Source organism: Siphateles boraxobius, unplaced genomic scaffold (assembly GCF_051911475.1).
Source record: "Siphateles boraxobius isolate OS27281-9 unplaced genomic scaffold, OSU_SipBor_1 24, whole genome shotgun sequence".
NCBI classification, from domain to species: domain Eukaryota; kingdom Metazoa; phylum Chordata; class Actinopteri; order Cypriniformes; family Leuciscidae; genus Siphateles; species Siphateles boraxobius.
In genome coordinates, this window is record NW_027508855.1 from 17,746,067 (window position 1) to 17,764,903 (window position 18,837).

At 36.5% G+C, this 18,837-nt stretch overlaps 2 protein-coding genes across 8 annotated transcripts in view; one reads left to right on the forward strand and one right to left on the reverse strand.

Annotated features, from left to right (window-relative positions):
* spef2 (sperm flagellar 2) overlaps positions 1-18,837 on the forward strand; it is a 112,431-nt gene that overhangs the window by 14,843 nt on the left and 78,751 nt on the right. For 6 of the 7 annotated variants that reach the window (XM_077241748.1, XM_077241751.1, XM_077241750.1 and 3 more), the window contains exons 26-36: positions 675-798; positions 878-1,003; positions 1,151-1,289; positions 2,128-2,357; positions 2,558-2,664; positions 3,545-3,727; positions 5,947-6,039; positions 6,397-6,567; positions 7,120-7,329; positions 7,669-7,791; positions 11,776-12,224. In XM_077241748.1, the coding sequence (XP_077097863.1) occupies positions 675-798; positions 878-1,003; positions 1,151-1,289; positions 2,128-2,357; positions 2,558-2,664; positions 3,545-3,727; positions 5,947-6,039; positions 6,397-6,567; positions 7,120-7,329; positions 7,669-7,791; positions 11,776-11,835 (1,566 nt within the window). In that variant the 3' untranslated portion in view covers positions 11,836-12,224. Of the gene's footprint in view, positions 1-674; positions 799-877; positions 1,004-1,150; positions 1,290-2,127; positions 2,358-2,557; positions 2,665-3,544; positions 3,728-5,946; positions 6,040-6,396; positions 6,568-7,119; positions 7,330-7,668; positions 7,792-11,775; positions 12,225-18,837 lie in introns of those variants that run through there. The other variant, XM_077241749.1, reaches the window with a different exon arrangement.
* On the reverse strand, positions 12,512-14,388 carry fam111b (FAM111 trypsin like peptidase B). Its single transcript, XM_077241764.1, has 2 exons — positions 14,326-14,388; positions 12,512-14,105 (listed from the first exon to the last, which is right to left on the reverse strand). The coding sequence occupies exon 2, from the start codon at positions 14,030-14,032 to the stop codon at positions 12,560-12,562; it is 1,473 nt and encodes a 490-aa protein (XP_077097879.1). The 5' UTR covers positions 14,033-14,105; positions 14,326-14,388; the 3' UTR covers positions 12,512-12,559.

Sequence of the window (18,837 nt, forward strand, 5' to 3'; positions counted from 1 at the left end):
TTTTAATTAAGTAATTTTTAATGTTGGTTACTAATTTGAATAAATTGTTCATAAACACTACTGTTTAACAGTTTGGGGTCAGTAAGAATTTTTAAAAATAAATTAATACTTTATTCCTCAAGGATTGATCAAAAATGACATTGACATTTACATTGTTACAAATAAATTTTCTTTTCTCTTTCAAATAAATGCTGTTCTTTTGAACTTTCTGATCATCAGAGTGTATCATGGTTTCCACAAAAATATTAAACTTGTCCAACATTGATAATAATCAGAAATGTTTCTTGAGCAGCAAATCAGCATATTAGAATGATTTCTGAAGGATCATGTGACACTGAAGACTGGAGTACTGATGCTGAAAATTCAGCTTCGCATCACAGGAATAAATTATAAATATTTCACAACATTACTGTTTTACTGTAGTTTTGATCAAATAAATTCAGCCATGGTGAGCAGAAGAGACTTATTTTATATTTTTCATTAATGTTTCATTATAATGTTGATTCTTTTATCTTTTTGTACATGTTTAGACATTTCATAATTTATTTAACAAAAACGATAGTTCCTACTCAAGATTCTGTTTGGATAAGCTATGAGTTGTGTAATGATGATATGCTCACCTGTGCCGGCACATCTGTCTTGTTCACATGTGTTTGCACACAACTGTGTGTCAGGTGTTGGCAGAGACGCAGCAGCGAGAAGAGGAAGGTGATGAAGAACAGAAGCCGATAGAGACACCACAGACAGTGCAGACTTCAAACTCTGCTACGGACAATAAGAAAGCAGGGAAAAAGAAAGGTGCAGACCCTCCACTCCATCATACGTATGAGTTTCAGCGCTGGTGTGTGTTGACATGAGTGTGTGTGTGTTGTTTTAGGTGCTCCCACCCCTCCTCAGGTGCCCAGTCCTCAGCCCACAGTGATGAAGAACCCTGAGGAGGTCAAGAGGAAGGCAGAGAGGAAGAGAATCAAACTGGAGTTCACAGCCGCACTGAAACGTGAAGGTACGCCGTGAGCTATTGGCTGACATTGTCTCATGGTGTCTGTTGTGCTTTTGTATATCACTGTGTATATCTACAGTACAGAGCTTCTGGATGTCTGTGTGTACATGCGATGTATAAACAGTAAGAATGTGCTGTGTTTGTGTGCAGAACATGCGGTGAAGCTGCGTTTGGAGCTGGTGAAGGCTCATGCGCTGAGAAACGTGAGCAGTCTGCAGCAGAGAGCGCAGCAGGTCTACAGGAACATGGAGGAGTGGCTGGGAGCTCGCTTTCTGTCTGAGATCAACAGGTGAGAGGAGGAGGAGGACGAGGGGGACGGCAGAGGAGACGAGGAGGACACTGTCTCGGCTTTCTGGATTGTAGTCCATTTAGCTGCAGAGATGAATGATGAATGTACTTATAAATGGCTGAAAATCTCAAATACACTGGTCGTATGTCACTCCCAAAACCACCACATAAAGCAAAAAAATTTAATTTTGCTAAATTAACTCAAATGATTCTATTTTTAAATTAAGATTAGCATAAACTTAATTCAGTACAACAAATACCATGATGTATTAAATCTTGTTTTGCAATATTAATCCTTAGTCAACTTATTTAATATACTTAAGCTATACGCTATAGGCCAAAAGTTTGGAATAATACATTTTTTAAAGATTTGTTAATGTTTTTGCAAGAAGGATGTTTAATGTTTATGCTCGTCAAGCCTACATTTATTTATTCAAAAATATTGTTATTTTGATCACAATATTATCTAGTAATATTGTCATTTTATTTCAATTTAAATTAAAATGTAGTTTAAGCAGCCATTGCTTCTGTCTTCAGTGTCACATGATCTTTGAAATTGTAGTAATATTTTGCTATATTTCTGTTTTTACTGTATTTTTGATCAAATGAAGCCTGACTTATTTTTAAAAACATTCAAATTTGATTTGATTATTATTCCAAAGTTTTGACCAGTAGGTTTTTTATTACTTGAAATATAGTTTCTTCTGGTCAATGAAAAACTTAAATTAAAAAAATTTGATTGATTGATTGACCGACCGACCGACCGACTGATATCATATGTGCTTCTCATCATACTGTACACATGTATATGTGGATTATATGTTTGCATTTGTTTCTAGTATCGACCAGCTGACAGAGTTTGTGCGGAAGCACATTGAGAATGCAGTTCAGATCCAGCATGAGCTCGTGCTGCAGAGCGCTGATTTCTGCGTGGATGGAGACACACGTGTGGTGGCGAGTCCAGCATCCGCTCCGCGCAGATCCATGCTGGAACAGCCCAAAAACAGCACTCTCACAGTTCAACAACTGCACGTCCTCTGTGCTCAGCTGAGCAAGACCGCCCCGACTGGTCAGACTCAGCGTTACTACAAAACAGAAGTCAAACTAACATGCCTGGGATTGTTCTGTTACTTGTTCTTTTGATTGAACAATTCCTTCAAAATTGTGTGCTAAACTGAATGAACAGAATTAGAGTTAAACAGAACTAAGCAGAACTGAATTGAACATGTTTCAGTTGAAGTTAGTAACTTTATTGTGTTGTGTGTTTAGGTCTGCTGTGCAGTAATGAGTTGACTGAAGTTCTGCATGAATTAAGCTCTCCTCATGTGGGTAGTGATGTCCTACCTGAGCCCTGGATGCATATCACTCCCTCACAGGTACATCTCCACTCAAACACCTCCGTCTCTGACTAGCAGAGCAAAATATGGTTTCTTGTGTGTCTTTGGTTGCTAACAGTCATACTTAATTTTCTTTCCCAACATAACTTTGCTTAAAGTACATGAAACGGAAGTTGTGTCTTTTGTTCCCTGATGTGACATATATCTAAGTAAAACAGCTCCTCCAACCAGAAAGAATTTTGGACGGGACTTAATTTTATTCCTCAGGAATTGTTTGGATGGTTGTGGTTTGCTATTGGTGGATCTCAATTGAGTGACATGTTGTCCCGCCCTCACACCAGTGAACACATCATCAGAGAAGCGAAGATGCTGCAAGAGGGAGAGGAAGATATTTTTATTAAATATTACATGAATAAAAGGCACATGAATTTATAAATAATGATCATTTATAATGAACAGTGCAATATTCCATTAAAAAAAAAGAATTGTCCATTTTATGTCATGGTGACTTTAAGAGGGAAGTGGCTAGAATTTATTCATTTTGAGAGTGTCTTCATTGTAGACAAGGCCTTATTTTTAATGTTTTTCTCCTCAGCTTCATGCTTCAATATGAACATAAAAAAAACTGTGCTTGTCAAGCAATCTACTTTATACATTTAGACTATAAATTCTGATCTGATTATAATGTCAAATGTCAAATTATAGTAACCAATATTAACAATATTTTTAGCTAAAATTATAAATTAAATATAACTTAAAAATTAGTTTGGTAGAGCTTTAAACTTAAGACAATACATGAAGAAAACACAATTTTGAGATCATCAACGTTAAGACATAATTGACAAAAACGAATTGTCAAATGACATGATGCCTTACAGTCCGTTTGATAGTGTATGTGCTATTTTGTGTGTGTGTGTAGGTAGATGAGCTGGTGTGTGTATTAGCTCAGGACTCTGAGATGCTGGACTGGCGTCAGTTTCTCCTCAGTGCTGCTCTGCCATGGCCGTTTCCCTCTCAGATTGAGCTGTTAAAAACCCTCCAGCGCTTCAGAGCCGTCGACACTGCAGGAACTGGACTCATCACACAAGAACAATACACACAGGTCTATTACGCTCATGCACATTTCACAGAACATCACTGCAACGATCATATTAAACAACACAGATCTATAAACACAAACACATGTCCATAGAGTAGTATAAGTTGAAAGTTGAAAGGTTATTTGCACATATAACATTTAAAATACAACTTTACAAATCAATTAACAGAAAAAACAGAAAGAAAAAACATACTGTGCGGGAGAGAGTGAGAAGACCATGAGGTCTTATAAAACCACCTCCCCAAAATCTCATTAAATGGACATAAAATTACATGATCAAGCAAGACAATACAATCAATACATCAATCATTTTAATATAACAAATTAACCAGATAAACTTAATTATATGTTAACATTTTTTTCAGCTCTCTTTTGAAAGAGTTTAGAGTGATTTTAGTCTTAAAAACGGGGTCTAAATGATTCCAGAGGGAAGGCCCTCTGTATTTCAGTGTAGATTGATTAGCTGTAGTTCTACAAAAAGAAAGATAAAATTCTTTACAACGCCTTGTGGAATAGGCATGAACATCCGAAGAATACATGAAAAAATTATTAAAAGCTCTGGGCATAATATTTGTCATATTCACATACTTATACATAAAAATATTTATGCAATAGATGTTAACATTAAATATTGTTAAGATGTTATATTTTATGAATAGCGGAACAGATGATGACAATCTATTGGAATTACTCATAATTCTCAAGAATTTCTTTTGTATTAATAAAATCTTATTTAAATGTTTTGCATGTTGCACCCCAAATAATATTACAGTACAAAATGTGGGGATAGATTAAACTGTAATATAATGTTTTCATACATGAAATATCAATTAAAGAGCGAACTCTACTCAGTATACCAACAGATTTCATTATTTTTCTGCAAACATGTTGAATATGATATTTCCAAGTTAGTTTTTGGTCGACAATGACACCTAAAAATGTTATTTGGTTCACTTGGCTAATTTTTAAACCATCAATTGATACCTCTATGTCCTGGCAATCTCCTTTATTTTTTTTTACTAAAAATCATAAAATTAGTTTTTTGTGTATTAAGAGAGAGTTGATTAACTTTAAACCATTTAGAAATATTTTGTAATTCTTCATTTGCTTCTCTTATTAATGTGTCAATGTTAGAATGAGATAATAGAAGACATGTATCATCTGCAAACATGAGTGGCATAACATTTTTACATACAACTCTTAAATCATTGATATAAATTAGAAATAATAGAGGTCCCAAAAAGGACCCCTGCGGTACCCCACATAAAAGTTGTCTCCTATTTGAGCTCAGATTGTTAACATAAACAAATTGCTCTCTCTCTTCCAAATAGTTTTGTACCCAAGTTAAGGCTATATGTTTAATGCCATAATTTTCTAATTTTGCTAAAAGAATATTATGATTTACAGTGTCGAATGCTTTCGACAAGTCTACAAATATACCAATAGTGTTATTTTTCTCATGCAGATTTTTTGTAATTTTATTGACAAACTGTAAAAGAGCCATTTCTGTAGACATGTTCTCTCTGAAACCATACTGATGATCATATAAGATCAAATTTTCTGTCAAGTGTTTTAATATCCTTTTATAAACTAATTTTTCGAGTATTTTAGAAAAGAAAGGTAATAGTGAAATAGGTCGATAATTGTTAAATACATGTGAATTCCCAGACTTAAACAAGGGAATTACTTTAGCTTATTTGAAATCTCTTGGTACAACACCTGTTTTAAGTGACAAAGAGAGAACATAAGTTACAGGCTCAATAAAAGAGCAAACTACTTTCTTTATGAGACTAGCTCTAATTTCATCATGTCCTGGAGCTGTGTCCTTCATCTTTAATATAATTTCAAGCACTTCATTAGAAGTTGGAGGATCAAATTCATTTAAGCAAGGATATGGCAAATCAAAAATTTGAGAAGTAAATTTTCCTGTATTCGTAATATTTTTTGCCAGTGAGGGACCAACATTCACAAAGAAATCATTGAAACCGTTTGCTATATCGCTGGGGTTTTGATAATTCTCTATACCATCGGATAACTGACCTGGAATTCCTGGTCTATACAACATTTTTATAATGAAAATATGGTTGCACAGTTAATTTTATTCCAATTGCATGCTACTTCTACAATTAAAATTCAATTGTAGCAAGCCTCAAATATATTATTGTGCTACATTTGCATGTGTCTGTCAGTTCAGTTTATCATCTGTTTTGTTCTATGATCAGGTTGAATTGTGGTTTCCCAGTGAAAGAGATCTTCCTGTCCCGGATGACCCAACTGAACCTCTGCCCTACAACAGACTAGCCAACCTTAAGAAGGTAATGCAACATGATCACAACACAATCTGCATTGATGTGCCTCTCAAACTGTTAGACTTCAGCTTTTGGGATCCATCTGAGGTGCTGGAGATCAGAACGAGTTATTGTTTCCTGAACAGTCTCAATAAATGGCCTTTTTGAGAAGGACACTTCTGAAGCTCTGAAAGTTGATTCCTCGTGATTTGAATGACCCCTTTAATGCTTTGAACAGTAAAGCATCATCACTGAATACAGTAAATGCATTAATACTGATGGCTTTGAAACACTGAAACTAATATTTCACTAAAAATGTTCTGAACATATAATCTGTGTTGTGTATGAACATGCATATGTTTTTCCCCTTCTTTATGTGTGTAGTTTTTCTTCAGTATGTTTGCGAGCTCACACTCATCTCCACTGATGTTGGACTATCTGAGCTTGCTGCTGTATTTCTGCTGTCATCCTGAACCGGCTCAGGGCTTCACCAGAGCGCTCGGCCTCGTGATCGGACACACACTGCACTATAAACACACCGGCCCACTTACACAGGTACACACACACACACACACACACACATTTGTATGGCTATCTATGTGAGGATATTCATTTATAAAAAGCAATCACTATCCCCTTACCCTAACTAGCCTAACCCCAACTGATTGCCGAACCCTAACCGAATTCTAACCTTAACTCTAAAACCAAGTCTTAACCCTCAAAGACCCCTTTAAAGGGCGTCAGAAAGTGAGAACTGGCCAAAACGTCCTCACTTTACTCTCGCTCCAATGGTCTACAACTCAAACTGGTCCTCACAAAGTTAACTGTACAAACGCAAACACACACAGTATGACATAGTTAACATATTCTTCTTCTGAGCTGATAAGTTTGTTGGTGAATTTCACAAAACCTGTCAAGAGCTTGTTGGGGTCATATTTTACACCAAAATCAAAAGAAAGAAAATGTAAAGTAAATCGCTTTGGATAAAAGCGTCTACTAAATGATTAAATTTAAATGCTTATTGTTTTCTACTTGTCATCACTGTAATGTGCAAACATAATTTATTAATTAGTCTTGTATTGGTTCAAACCACTGTTCCTGCTGTAGTCTGTGCCGTATATGGAGGGCGCTGGAGTCGAGGCTGATGAAGAGGAGGAGAGAGGGGTGGAGTCTGATAAGGAGAGAGGGGAGGAGTCTGATGAAGTGGGCGTGTCAGTTGATGATGTGCTCAGAGTTTTGAGTCGTGGAGACGATCACGTCTCTTCACATCTGAACCGATTCCAGCCGAACCGCAGGATCAGAGATGAATTCAGAGAGGTAGAATAGAACAGCTCTGATCCAAACCTATAAAGATCCATCAGCCCAACTAAACCCCATTTCATTTGAACTATTTTCATTCAAAATATAAACAAATGAGAAACTTTTCCATTTAAAATAGCAAGCAAGATGGCATAAATACTTAACAAATCCATAAACATAGCCAACCCAACAATTATAACCATAGCCAACAGTGTGCATGTGTTATTCACTCTCATAATAGTCTCATAAATGTAGAGCTATTTTGTGAAATCATTGTGTCCATTCTGTGGTTCTGTAGATCATCAGATGATCCTGAGTCTCTTCAGGACTTTATTTAATGTGTTGTCGTGTGTTCAGGAGCTGCTGAAGGTGTTTGAGGAGTTGGGTTTTAAGGATGAGGAGAAGATTGCTTTCTCCACACTTTCCCAGCATCCCTTTCTGCAGGATCTAATAGAAGGATCCTCACAGTACCTGCTTCCTGTGAGTATAACACACAAACACGTGATGTCACATAATACAGTTCACACTAAATACAGTTCAAATAATATATAAAAATGTTATTTTAAGGATTTAATGATCTCAACATAGAAGAGTCCAGGCACTAAATGTATTAAAGTCCTCGATATACTACAACCGAAATTGAAGAATGAACTAATGTGACGTAATTTCGAACAAAATCAGGCCGAAACGAAGTTTGTTTTTTAGTTCGAAACAGCTTGTCAAAGCGAACTTTCCATAAAAGTTTGCCATGGCTGGTAAACACCTTTGTACTACCATTGGTCCGTGGCGATTATGCAGTGTTAATTTCGTTAACGAAAAGCATTGACGAAATGACGAAAAATGGTCGTTGATGACCTTTTTTACAAGATGATGAGAGACGACACCCACGTCATTAAACGATAACTGTGACTATATCAAAACACATGCAATATCGATGACGAAAAAACACAAGACTGAAATGTTTTTTTTTTTTTAATTAAACTGGGCCAAAACCATTTGTTTTAGTCAAATAAAGGAGACGACAGCACATTGACCATTGCTTATGGTTGCCAGATAACAATAATTTAAACCCCCAGTCAGAGCTTTTCTGTTAAAAGAACACGTTTTTTACCTGATCTTTTCAATAGTATCTGGTAACCATGCGCACGCTCTCTCTCTACACTGCCAGTGTTACCAGACGTACAGTAATTATCCTATTTTTACGAAAATGTTTGACCTCTGTATGATGTACGATCAATAATGGAAAAAATTCAATAACGTACGATAATTTCTGAATTTTGTGACACTTCAAATGATGGTCATTGTAATCATAGGGGTTCTGTATTCATTTATCTAGAAGTGACTACGTCTACCGTCATTATTGTGAGGAGAACTGTGAGAGAGGGAGAGAGTGAGAGACAGGCGCGGATTTATGGGCGGGCCTGGGTGGGCACGTGCCCACCCAGATTGACAGGTGGCCCACCCTATCAGATTAATAAAAACGAAATTTTTAATTTGCATAATAATAATAATAATAATAATAATAATAATAATAATAATAATAATGAATTAAGTTTGGCCATTTACGGCCCGCCGAACACTTTATATGATATATGACAAGCCTGAGCGCGTCCATCTCTGGCTCAGCGCCAGACAACGCGCGAACGCACAGTTTGAATCTGGCAGTTATGTCATGTCACTGTACATATTTTGTCCAGACTTTGACAATCTTGCAAGGAGAGGGGACGAGGCTCATTGTTCACATGAACACCGTGTCTTGGAAAGACAAAGACGGGCCCGTTCACATATCGCGTTTTTTGCGCGCTCAAGTTTGTTATTTCAGATGTAGGCCTACGGCTCATAATGGAAGCGACGCGGTCGTGAAAGACATGGTCAGGCATCTGATTGACTCGTCAAACGCATGCGTTTCGACTGCCAAGGGACTCGCGATTTGTCATAAAAGCGCGCGTTGTTAACGTGTGCTTTGTGGTCACGGAAAATGCGCGTCAGAAACGCGCGTTTTTTGCATCAAAACGTGCGTCCTCGACGTGTGATCTGCTATTTAAATGATATTGTTTCTGTCTGCAGGTCTTTTATGCCTCTGAAGTGTTTTTGTAACAAGAAAAGAAAAACAACTCTGGGTTTCAAGTTCACTGTTTTTTATTTCAGCACCTCGGACAGTCCCTTAATCCCTTCGTTCGAGACACATCTCGCAAATTTTCCAGTTGTAATTCCGGTAACACTTTACAATAAAGTTTCATACATTATTTATTTATTTTTTTAATGCAAAAACCACAAATTTCTGGCGCGCGTTTTCCGTGACCACAAAGTGCACGTTAAGAACGCGCGCTTTTATGGCAAATCGCGCGTCCCGCATGCTTTATGAATACTTTAGCTTGCCATCAGTGTTGCCAGATGGACGATAATTATCGTATTTGTACGATAATTTTGACCTCTGTACGATGTACGATCAAAAATGAAAAAAATCCCATAATGTAAGATAATTTCAGAGTTTTCAGTCGTTCGTCCAAACACACATCCTACCGCTTCTCTCTCTGACCCAGAATCATTTTGCAGGCTCACCTGCCTGCACGCAAGCACGTAGCCTATAGCCTACACACACACACACACACACAGGCACCACACATGTCGCCCGGCCGCACGTCAACACTGCTCCATCTAATCCATCCTACATGTTGGGATAAATAGCTGTATTCTTCACGTTTACGTCATGTACGATAATGTTCTTCCAAATAGATCATTTTGAACTTCTGGTACGATAATTGGACATTTCCAATCTGGCAACACTGCTTGCAGTTGCCATACGCATGTGGTGCAGGCTGCAGCGCGCTCGTTTTTCCAGGCGCGCCTATATGTCGCGGCGAGATGAAAAACATCTCAACTTTTCAGAGAGTGCCGCAAGGTCATTTGACAAAAAACAACCGGTCAGCATCGGTCTTTCCGTATTAACAACTTCGAAAGCTCGGCCGAACAGCTGATCATAGCTGTACAGTGCGGTTTTTATTTCTCATCTCCATAAATATAGCATACTAAACCCTAGATTCAGGCCCACCTCGACTTAATCCAGGCCCACCCATCTGTCACGTTCTGCATCCGCCACTGGTGAGAGACCTTGCATGTGTGTGTGCCTCTTGAAGCGCATTTAACCCCCCTAGGTAGTTTGTTACTGAATGAATGACTCGATGACTCACTCATAGAGACAGTGACTTACCGGCACCTACTGGCATTTTAATTTAATATTAAAAGTATCACTTCGTTTTTACCATCATTGCATATTTATTGAACATTGTTTTATTTAAAGCATTATTTATTTTATAAAGGTAAACAAATGAACTGGAGAAATCGATTAAAGGAGGGAAATATTGTCCCTTAATGAAAAAGGTGTGACTGCAGTCTAAGTGGAAGAGAAGGGGGTACACAGAAGGACATCAAATGCTTCAGGGCGTACGGTACTCTAAAAAACTGGAGATCCACTGAACTAAGGAAAAGGCATATGTAGAATTGCACAAGTACTACTGCTAAAGAGTGCAATGTCAATACAGCATGTTACCTTAATGTAAATTTCTCATAAGCCTAATTGAATTGGCCTAGGGAGAAAAATTATAATTACATTTTTTTTCTAAAGACCGCGTATAAATAGCTACCAAAATTAATGTCGGTAACTGCAGTTTGACTAAAAGTAATGACAAAGTTGACACAAAAATCCAATGACTTTTTTCGTCAACTAAATCTATGAAAGACAAAATGACTAAAATGTGACTACGACTAAATCAAAAATGGCTGCCAAAATTAACACTGCGATTGTTATAGGTAGGTGTGCGCAGAGACTCTCCGATTTTCTTTTACGTTAAAATCTTGTCCTGTTCAGTCTGTCAAATTCAGGCGTCCGTGAACTGCTTTGTACTTCTGATGAAACGAGACACTGATAGTTTTTCATGTTTAATACGGTAAAGCTGCTTGATTTTAAGCTAATTATTATGTAAAGTGTGCTGAATTGCAGAGCTCGTGCAAACATATCCATGTTGCTATGATCAGATGCATTTCTTATGTTTTATTAAAATGCTTGCCGTTTTCTCACTTTTTGTGTGTACATTTTGTTATTGAGACAAAAATGTGCAGCATATTGTTCTAACCGTCGCTCTCAGGAGTGTGGGCAGCATCAGATGTTCGCTAACAGTATATCGCTGGTCACGTATTTTGAACTTTGTTTTACCCCTAAGCGAAGAACGGAAAAAAAAACTTCGCTGTGAGTATATCGGGGAGTATAACGGGCCTTAATTCTGCTTTTATTATAACATCAATTTGAAACATTTTCAAAAAGTGCTTTTATTCCATGTTCCACGCAAACGTCCTGTTTCAATAGGAAATAATTTAACACAGGACCGAAGAATTGGATATTTATTGTAATTTAATATGTAAAAAATACAAAAGAGTTTTTATTGATTATGATTACGTCTTCTATAGGACATTCACAGAATTTTCCAGAACAAACAAACTGAAGATTCCCGAAGCATCTCAACATGATTGACACTCAATATCACTTTAATCACACAAGGTACATGCAAATGGAATAATACATGTAAGTGAAATAAACATTAAAGCTGTATTTGGTATAATAATAGTTTTATTTAATGGAATTTACATGTAAATTCCTCATTAAGGACAGTGATCTGCTGAAATTTTCCTAAATGTTTCTTAATGTATTTACTGTAGTGGAGATACACATTTGATTGTAGCTGTGTATTCTTGTCTCATATTACGATTCTGTCAAATTGAAAAATTTGGTGTATTTGTGTGATTCAGAGATGATTGATGTGGAAGCTGGAACACGATCACTTACAACAAAAGCAAAACATTAAGATAAATCAATGTAAAATCAATATAAAACCTCAACATAAATGTAAAGTAAACATATATATATATAAAGAATAAATGAGTGAAAGATTTATGTTAAAGGAGTATGTTAATGAATATATGTATGAATACACATGAATAACAATGTAAAGAAAATACAATAAAGAATGAACTACAACTGTATCTTTAGTCTCTGTGAAATGAAGAATGTTCACTTTTCTCAAACACCTGCAGGTGAGATACACGACTTTAGATTTGTCAAAAATAATGGAAACCGGGCGTAACCTCTGCTTTTGAACACACAATCATGTCTAATAAAATTATGAAATATATGAAAATATATATAAAAAAAAGAAACCATATAATGACATTGAAAAAAATGAGTCCGGATATTTCAAGACTCTTCGGGCTCTTCCTCATCATCCATTTCAATGTCAGTCTGATTCTCTTGATCTGCAGCCCCAGACACATTGCTTTTATTGCTGTATGCTTCTAATTTATTGATAATCTCATGCAAACCTTTTATCTTAGCCTGTGCTTTGATGTGATCCAGGATGGGCTGCATAGTAAAGCCGTATTCCATAACAGAAATTAATTTTTTGTACTTATAGCCACCAGTGTGGATGCCAATCAGTTTGCAGTGTTCATCAAAAACTGGTGAGCCAGAAGATCCATGAAAGAAACAAGTATCATAAGTAAACTGGTTTTTATATGCCAAAAAGTCCCATTTCTGTTCGGCGCACACCTCCTTCATAACATGAATTAAATGCTTATTCTCAGATATGTGTTTATTTGCAGCCTCCAGTCGATTGTCTCTCTCAATGATGATGCAGGGGTCCATTTTCTTGACACCTTCTCCTGGATGTCCCACAATGCAGATCTGACCTCTGTTAGGAGGGTTTGGACTGTAAGAATCGAGCAATTTAGGACACTCTGCAATTTCATTAACAGAATCCAATTCAAGAAGAGCATAGTCAAGATGCCTGCCACTGGCATCTTTCCCGTGAAAGTAAGCTTTGAGTTGTTTAACCGGTATGTGCTTGGTCTCTTTTGCTTCCAAACATTCATATCCAAATACTGCAGTGAATGTCTTCGTGGAGAAAATGTCACATTCTCCAATAACATGAGCATTAGTGAGGATGAATCTGTCGAAGAGTAAGAAGCCGGTTCCTGCGGGAGACTCCCCGACTCGGATCTGACACACTGAGTCAGAGAGTCTCAAGAGCTCCCTCACTTTCTTCACCTCCAAGAAATTCTCAGCACTTTTATGATATTCTTCTCTGAAAAACTTCTGGACCTCAGAATTGTTCTTTAGTTTCTCTCGCTGCTTTACCGTCTTCCATAAATCTTCACACTGATCACGCAGAATTTCTGCAATCTCTTCAGATTTGTCTATGGGTTTAGCTACATACCGCTTAGTTGAAGGATTGGTAGACTTTGTTGTGTTTCCATCATGTTTTTTTTTTTGCTCAGGGTTGATGGGATTCTGGCTTTGCCCGACATTTTCTGCCGCATCAGCATCTGAAGCTTCATTAGTAACTTTGCTCTTCAGTAAACATGTCACTGTTGGCCCTCCTTCTTTTTCAACCAAAAAGGTGACTAATGTTTCGGGTTTACTTCTTTTACTGAGGACTGAAGGATCTGCAGTTGTTTGTTGATTTGTAGAACTATTTCCATCCTTCTGGATGAAGGTTATGTCTAAGATCTCATCATCTTCAATAAGACAGCAGGGGAAATCTGTCGTCACAGCAGCTCTAGGATCTTTTCCATTGGATCTTTGGATGAGTATTTCTTTCTGATTATTCTTCTGTTTGTCTTTTTCGCTCAAGAAAATTGGCATTGTATTAAGAGCCTCACGCACAGTCATGAAAGTTTTACACACCACTGAATATGTCTCAGTTTAAACGAAAAGTAAAAGTGTGTGTATTCTCTTCGACTTCCTGTTAAAATGAGAAAAAAATATTTATGTATTCAAACATTCAAATGAATTGATGATGATGATGATGAATTTTATTTATAATGCACTAAACATTTGACATCAAATCTCAAAGTGCTTACAAAATCAAAAACAAATACGCAGACACTTAAAAATACTTAAAAATTTTCCACTGAATAAATGTCTGTAATGTACGTAATGTTACGTAACAGAAAGTGATCTACCTGCTGCAGAACTGTTGAGGGTCCCTCTTCAACTTCTGTCTTAAATGAATGAGCCGTCGTTTTCTGGGAAAATGTAAACAACATTGAAGTTAAAGGCAGGGTAGGTAGAATTCCCCAAAAATACTTTTTTCCAAATTTGTTTAAACTGTCTTTATATATCAATGCATAATTAAAATGTAAGTACTCTGGAAAAGAAATTATAAAAATCGAGTGTCTGTAGTCCTCTCAGGACTGTAATAAACTGGAATCATTATTCCATTCGGGACGAAAGAAATGATTGGCTGGGGCGACTGTCACTCTCCCTCGCTACCATGGATACCACCTCTGCTGATACAGGAGCAGCCCAAATGCGCGCACCCGTTTGAAGAGGCACGGAAGCTAGTAACAACAATTATGGCAGAGAAAGAACAGTCAAAATTCTCAGTACCTGCATATAGAGGCAGCGAAGTCAAACAAGTTAAAAAAAGGAAGACAGTATTCGAAAAGGCTATGAACAAAAAGTCTTTGGATAAATAAAGAAATCATAGGAGAGTCAATATCGGCGTGGCTTGCCAGCGGTGGCGACAACTGAGTGATCTCAAGGGGCTGAAAAGTGACTCCATGATGGCTTTATTTCTGCTGGACAGGTAATCTTGCTGTTTTCATTTTGATGGCATTTATTTTTTCATGAAGCATGTATCACTAGCACATGTAGCTACCTAATATAGCTACCTAACGTTACGTAGTATAACTAACGTTACACTGGCTTAGCTATGACAGTGTAACTTTGGTGTCGACTGGTATAACGTTAACGTTACTGTTAGTGAGCCAGGGTTGAGACGATAAATAAGCAATAGGCCTATCTGCAGTTGAAAGCTGTTTTGTTTAATTTCCCCAAATCTAACTTTAGGTTAAAAAGTTTAGGGGATCTATTTTTATACCTAGCTTTACCCTCTGCCAAAACTTTGTTCCTATGTTCACCGTGAACTCTACCTGCTCCGTTTTTTCACGTTTGGTTTGTTGTTATAAGCTCTACATATGTTTACCTATGTATTTATGTTGTATCTGTATGTGTTATACAATATATGTTGTGTGTTATATTATCTTGTGTCTGCAATGCAGTTGTGAGAAGGTGTTTGAGTGTATGTTACTCAGTTTATCTGTAAACAATCTTATGTTATGAATCTTACAAATTCACCTTCATCACAGTGTAACTGATAGTAACGGCAAACGTGTATCAATGAAGCTATTTATAGCTTTGCCTTATATTGAGTTTGATTCGGTTACGAGCTAGTAAAATATTTTAAACTTTAACAGTATCGATGTGCGAGCTTGATAGTGAGTACTAACAGCCATGTTAATTGTTTACATTCATACTGATAAAGTTAGTTATTGTATTACTTGTGATTCGGACATGTCACTACATGCACTGCGCTCCTCTCTGCTCGGCGCTGGTAAACGCGTCCGACTCTTCCAGCTGAGTGAACGGCCGGGATCGCGCGTTCATGTGTTTTGGGGGCGTGGCTTTGGAAGGAGCCGAGAAGGGAGGGGTGGGAGTTAATGGAATAATGAGCTGTGTTTATTGCAGTCCTGAGAGGACTACAGACACTCGATTTTTATAGTTTCTTTTCCAGATTACTTACATTTTAATTATGTATTGATATATAAAGACAGTTTAAACAACTTTGGAAAGAAGTATTTTTTGGGGAATTCTCCCTACCCTGCCTTTAATGCAGGCTCACCACTGTCTAAATCTTTCTACAATAATTTAAATAATGAAAAGGACAGGTAAAAACGCACTGTTATGGACCTATCACAGCAAATATGATGCCGCAAAGATATGATGCCGTCTTTTCACCCTGAGAGGGAAACAAATATACCACGAGAAGATACAGTATACAAAACATTTAAAAACATCGCTGTAATTTAAAGGTCGGAATCAGTGATATTTTATGACAAGTCGGAGTTACCATTCCATCTTTGACTTTTTCTTATTTCTACAATGAGAGCTAAAACACTGCGAAAGAACAATGATTTCTTTAAAAATTGTCTTCTATAAGAATATAATTTAAACCGGGTGCAATATTCTTTGTATTTGGACACAGTTTTGACGTACTCACTTTTGATGCCATCTATTCTGACAATAATGGCTAGTAGTATTACGATTCGGCTTATGTCAAAATGATTTATGACCCTATGATTGACAGGTGGGCGGGGCTAACCTTTGACCTTCCGGAGGATGTTCCGGAGGTCCTTTGATGTAGGGATTAACCTTTGACCTTCCGGAGGGGTTGTTCCGGAGGTCGCTTAATTTAGGGATTAACCTTTGACCTATCGATCGATCAAGTTGACAGTACATTCCGGAGGATGTTCCGGAGGTCCTTTAATGTAGGGATTAACCTTTGACCTATCGATCGATCAAGTTGACAGTACATTCCGGAGGATGTTCCGGAGGTCCTTTAATGTAGGGATTAACCTTTGACCTATCGATCGATCAAGTTGACAGTTGTCTTTGCCCTATTGACTTTTGTATGATATATGAAGTTGCCAGTTGTCTTTGCCAGTTGTCTTTGCCCCATTGATTTTGACCTATTGACCCCGGGGGGAAATAACTTCTTGGTGTGGGAAATCCCCATCGTGTCGGGGTGAGAAAATAATTTTTCTAATGTCGCATATAGATTAGAATAGATTAGAATTACAAAAGTAAAATCATTTTACCGTTTCACTATGGTGAAGAATTGGATTAAAGTTGTCAGTCTCCGCACTGTGTGTGTGTGTGCGTCTGTCTGTGAGTGTGTGCGTGTCATCCGATATCCTGGCATTCCTGAGCACGCTATATAAATGGGGATAGTGAGAAAATATCTTCCAGTAACTAAAGTTGAAACACATTCTGTTCTTTAAAAGTATATAAATGAAATGTACATTTAGTCATTTACAAATACCTTACACTAAAGTAGATTTGAAAAACATTCATTCCTTTAAAATAAATATCTTACTGATCCAAGTATTTAAAAAATAAAATCATCTCACCGTTTCACTATGGTGAAAAAAGCCCCCATGTGCGTTTCTCTCACACTCCTTGCATTTTGACAGTCTTTGAGCTAAATGTGTGTCTGTGTGACACATGATATCCTGGCATTCCTGGGTATGCTATATAAATGGGTATAGTGAGAAAAATATATTTTTTCTAATAATGCCAAATACCTTACACTAAAGTTGAAAAACATGTAGCCTACATTTAGAAATATAATATTTTTCATACTAACTAAAGTTGAAAAATCATACTGTTCTTTAAAAGTATATAAATGAAATGTACATTTAGTCATTCACAAATATCTTACACTAAAGTTGAAACACATTCTATTCTTTAAAAGTATAGAAAATATTTTTTTTCAAAATAAAAATCATCCTCCATGTTTTAGAGATACATACAGGTTATGAATGGGTTTACAAAAATAAAATCATCTTACTGTTTCAGAGAATTGGGTTAAAGTTGAAAAGTTGAAAAGTTCCCCGAGTGATTCCCTCTCACACCCCTTGCATTTTGACAGTCTTTGAGTTAAATGTGTGTCTGTGTGACACCGGATATCCTGGCATTCCTGAGCACGCTATATAAATGGGTATAGTGAGAAAAAGTTTTTCTAATAATTTCACATATTTTACACTAGAGTTGAAAAACATTGATCTTTAAAATGGTTATAAATTTTAGTCATTTACAAATATCTTACACTAAAGTTGAACACATTCTGTTCTTTAAAAAGTATATAAATGATTATAAAAAATCTTTTAAAAACAAAAATAAAATCATCTTACATTTTAGAGAGTTGAAGAAGTAAATCCCAACACATCATTGTCCATATAACGTATGAATGTATTTACAAAGATGCATTAAGTTTAAAGTTTTGATACAAAATATCCCCGAGTGTTTTTCTCCCACACCAGCGTTTTGACACACTGTGATTCAGAGTGGAGGAGGTGTGTGTGTGTGTGTGTGTGTGTGTGTGTGTGTGTGTGTGTGTGTGTGTGTGTGTGTGTGTGTGTGTGTGTGTGTGTGTGAGTGTTCAGCCAGCAGTATGAGACGTTGAGGATGTTTTGTTAGTGTTAATCTTAAAAGTTAATGTTAAAAATAAAAGATAATTTAAATTCAATTCAATGAATTATTTAAAGTCTTAATAAAAACGTTGTAATACAGTCGTATCTTCTATTTATCTTTTGAAGATTACTGTAATGATTTTATTTAAAGGTGACCTAAAGTATAATTTTTATTAATATAGCCATAATGATTTTTGTACTGTAACAGCATATTTAATCCCGTACACAAACACGACCATCACAGAAAACAACATCTTTACATTGTTTTTACATACATTGCACTCACACTAACTCAGTTCCATAAATTAACTAATCTCCTTATTTAAATTAAATGATTATAAATATAGAATAATAACAAGTATGTTACTAAAATGAATTCAAACAATTTAAACATAGTTTTAGCTAAATGAATTTATATAAAAAAGTATATAAAATTACCTT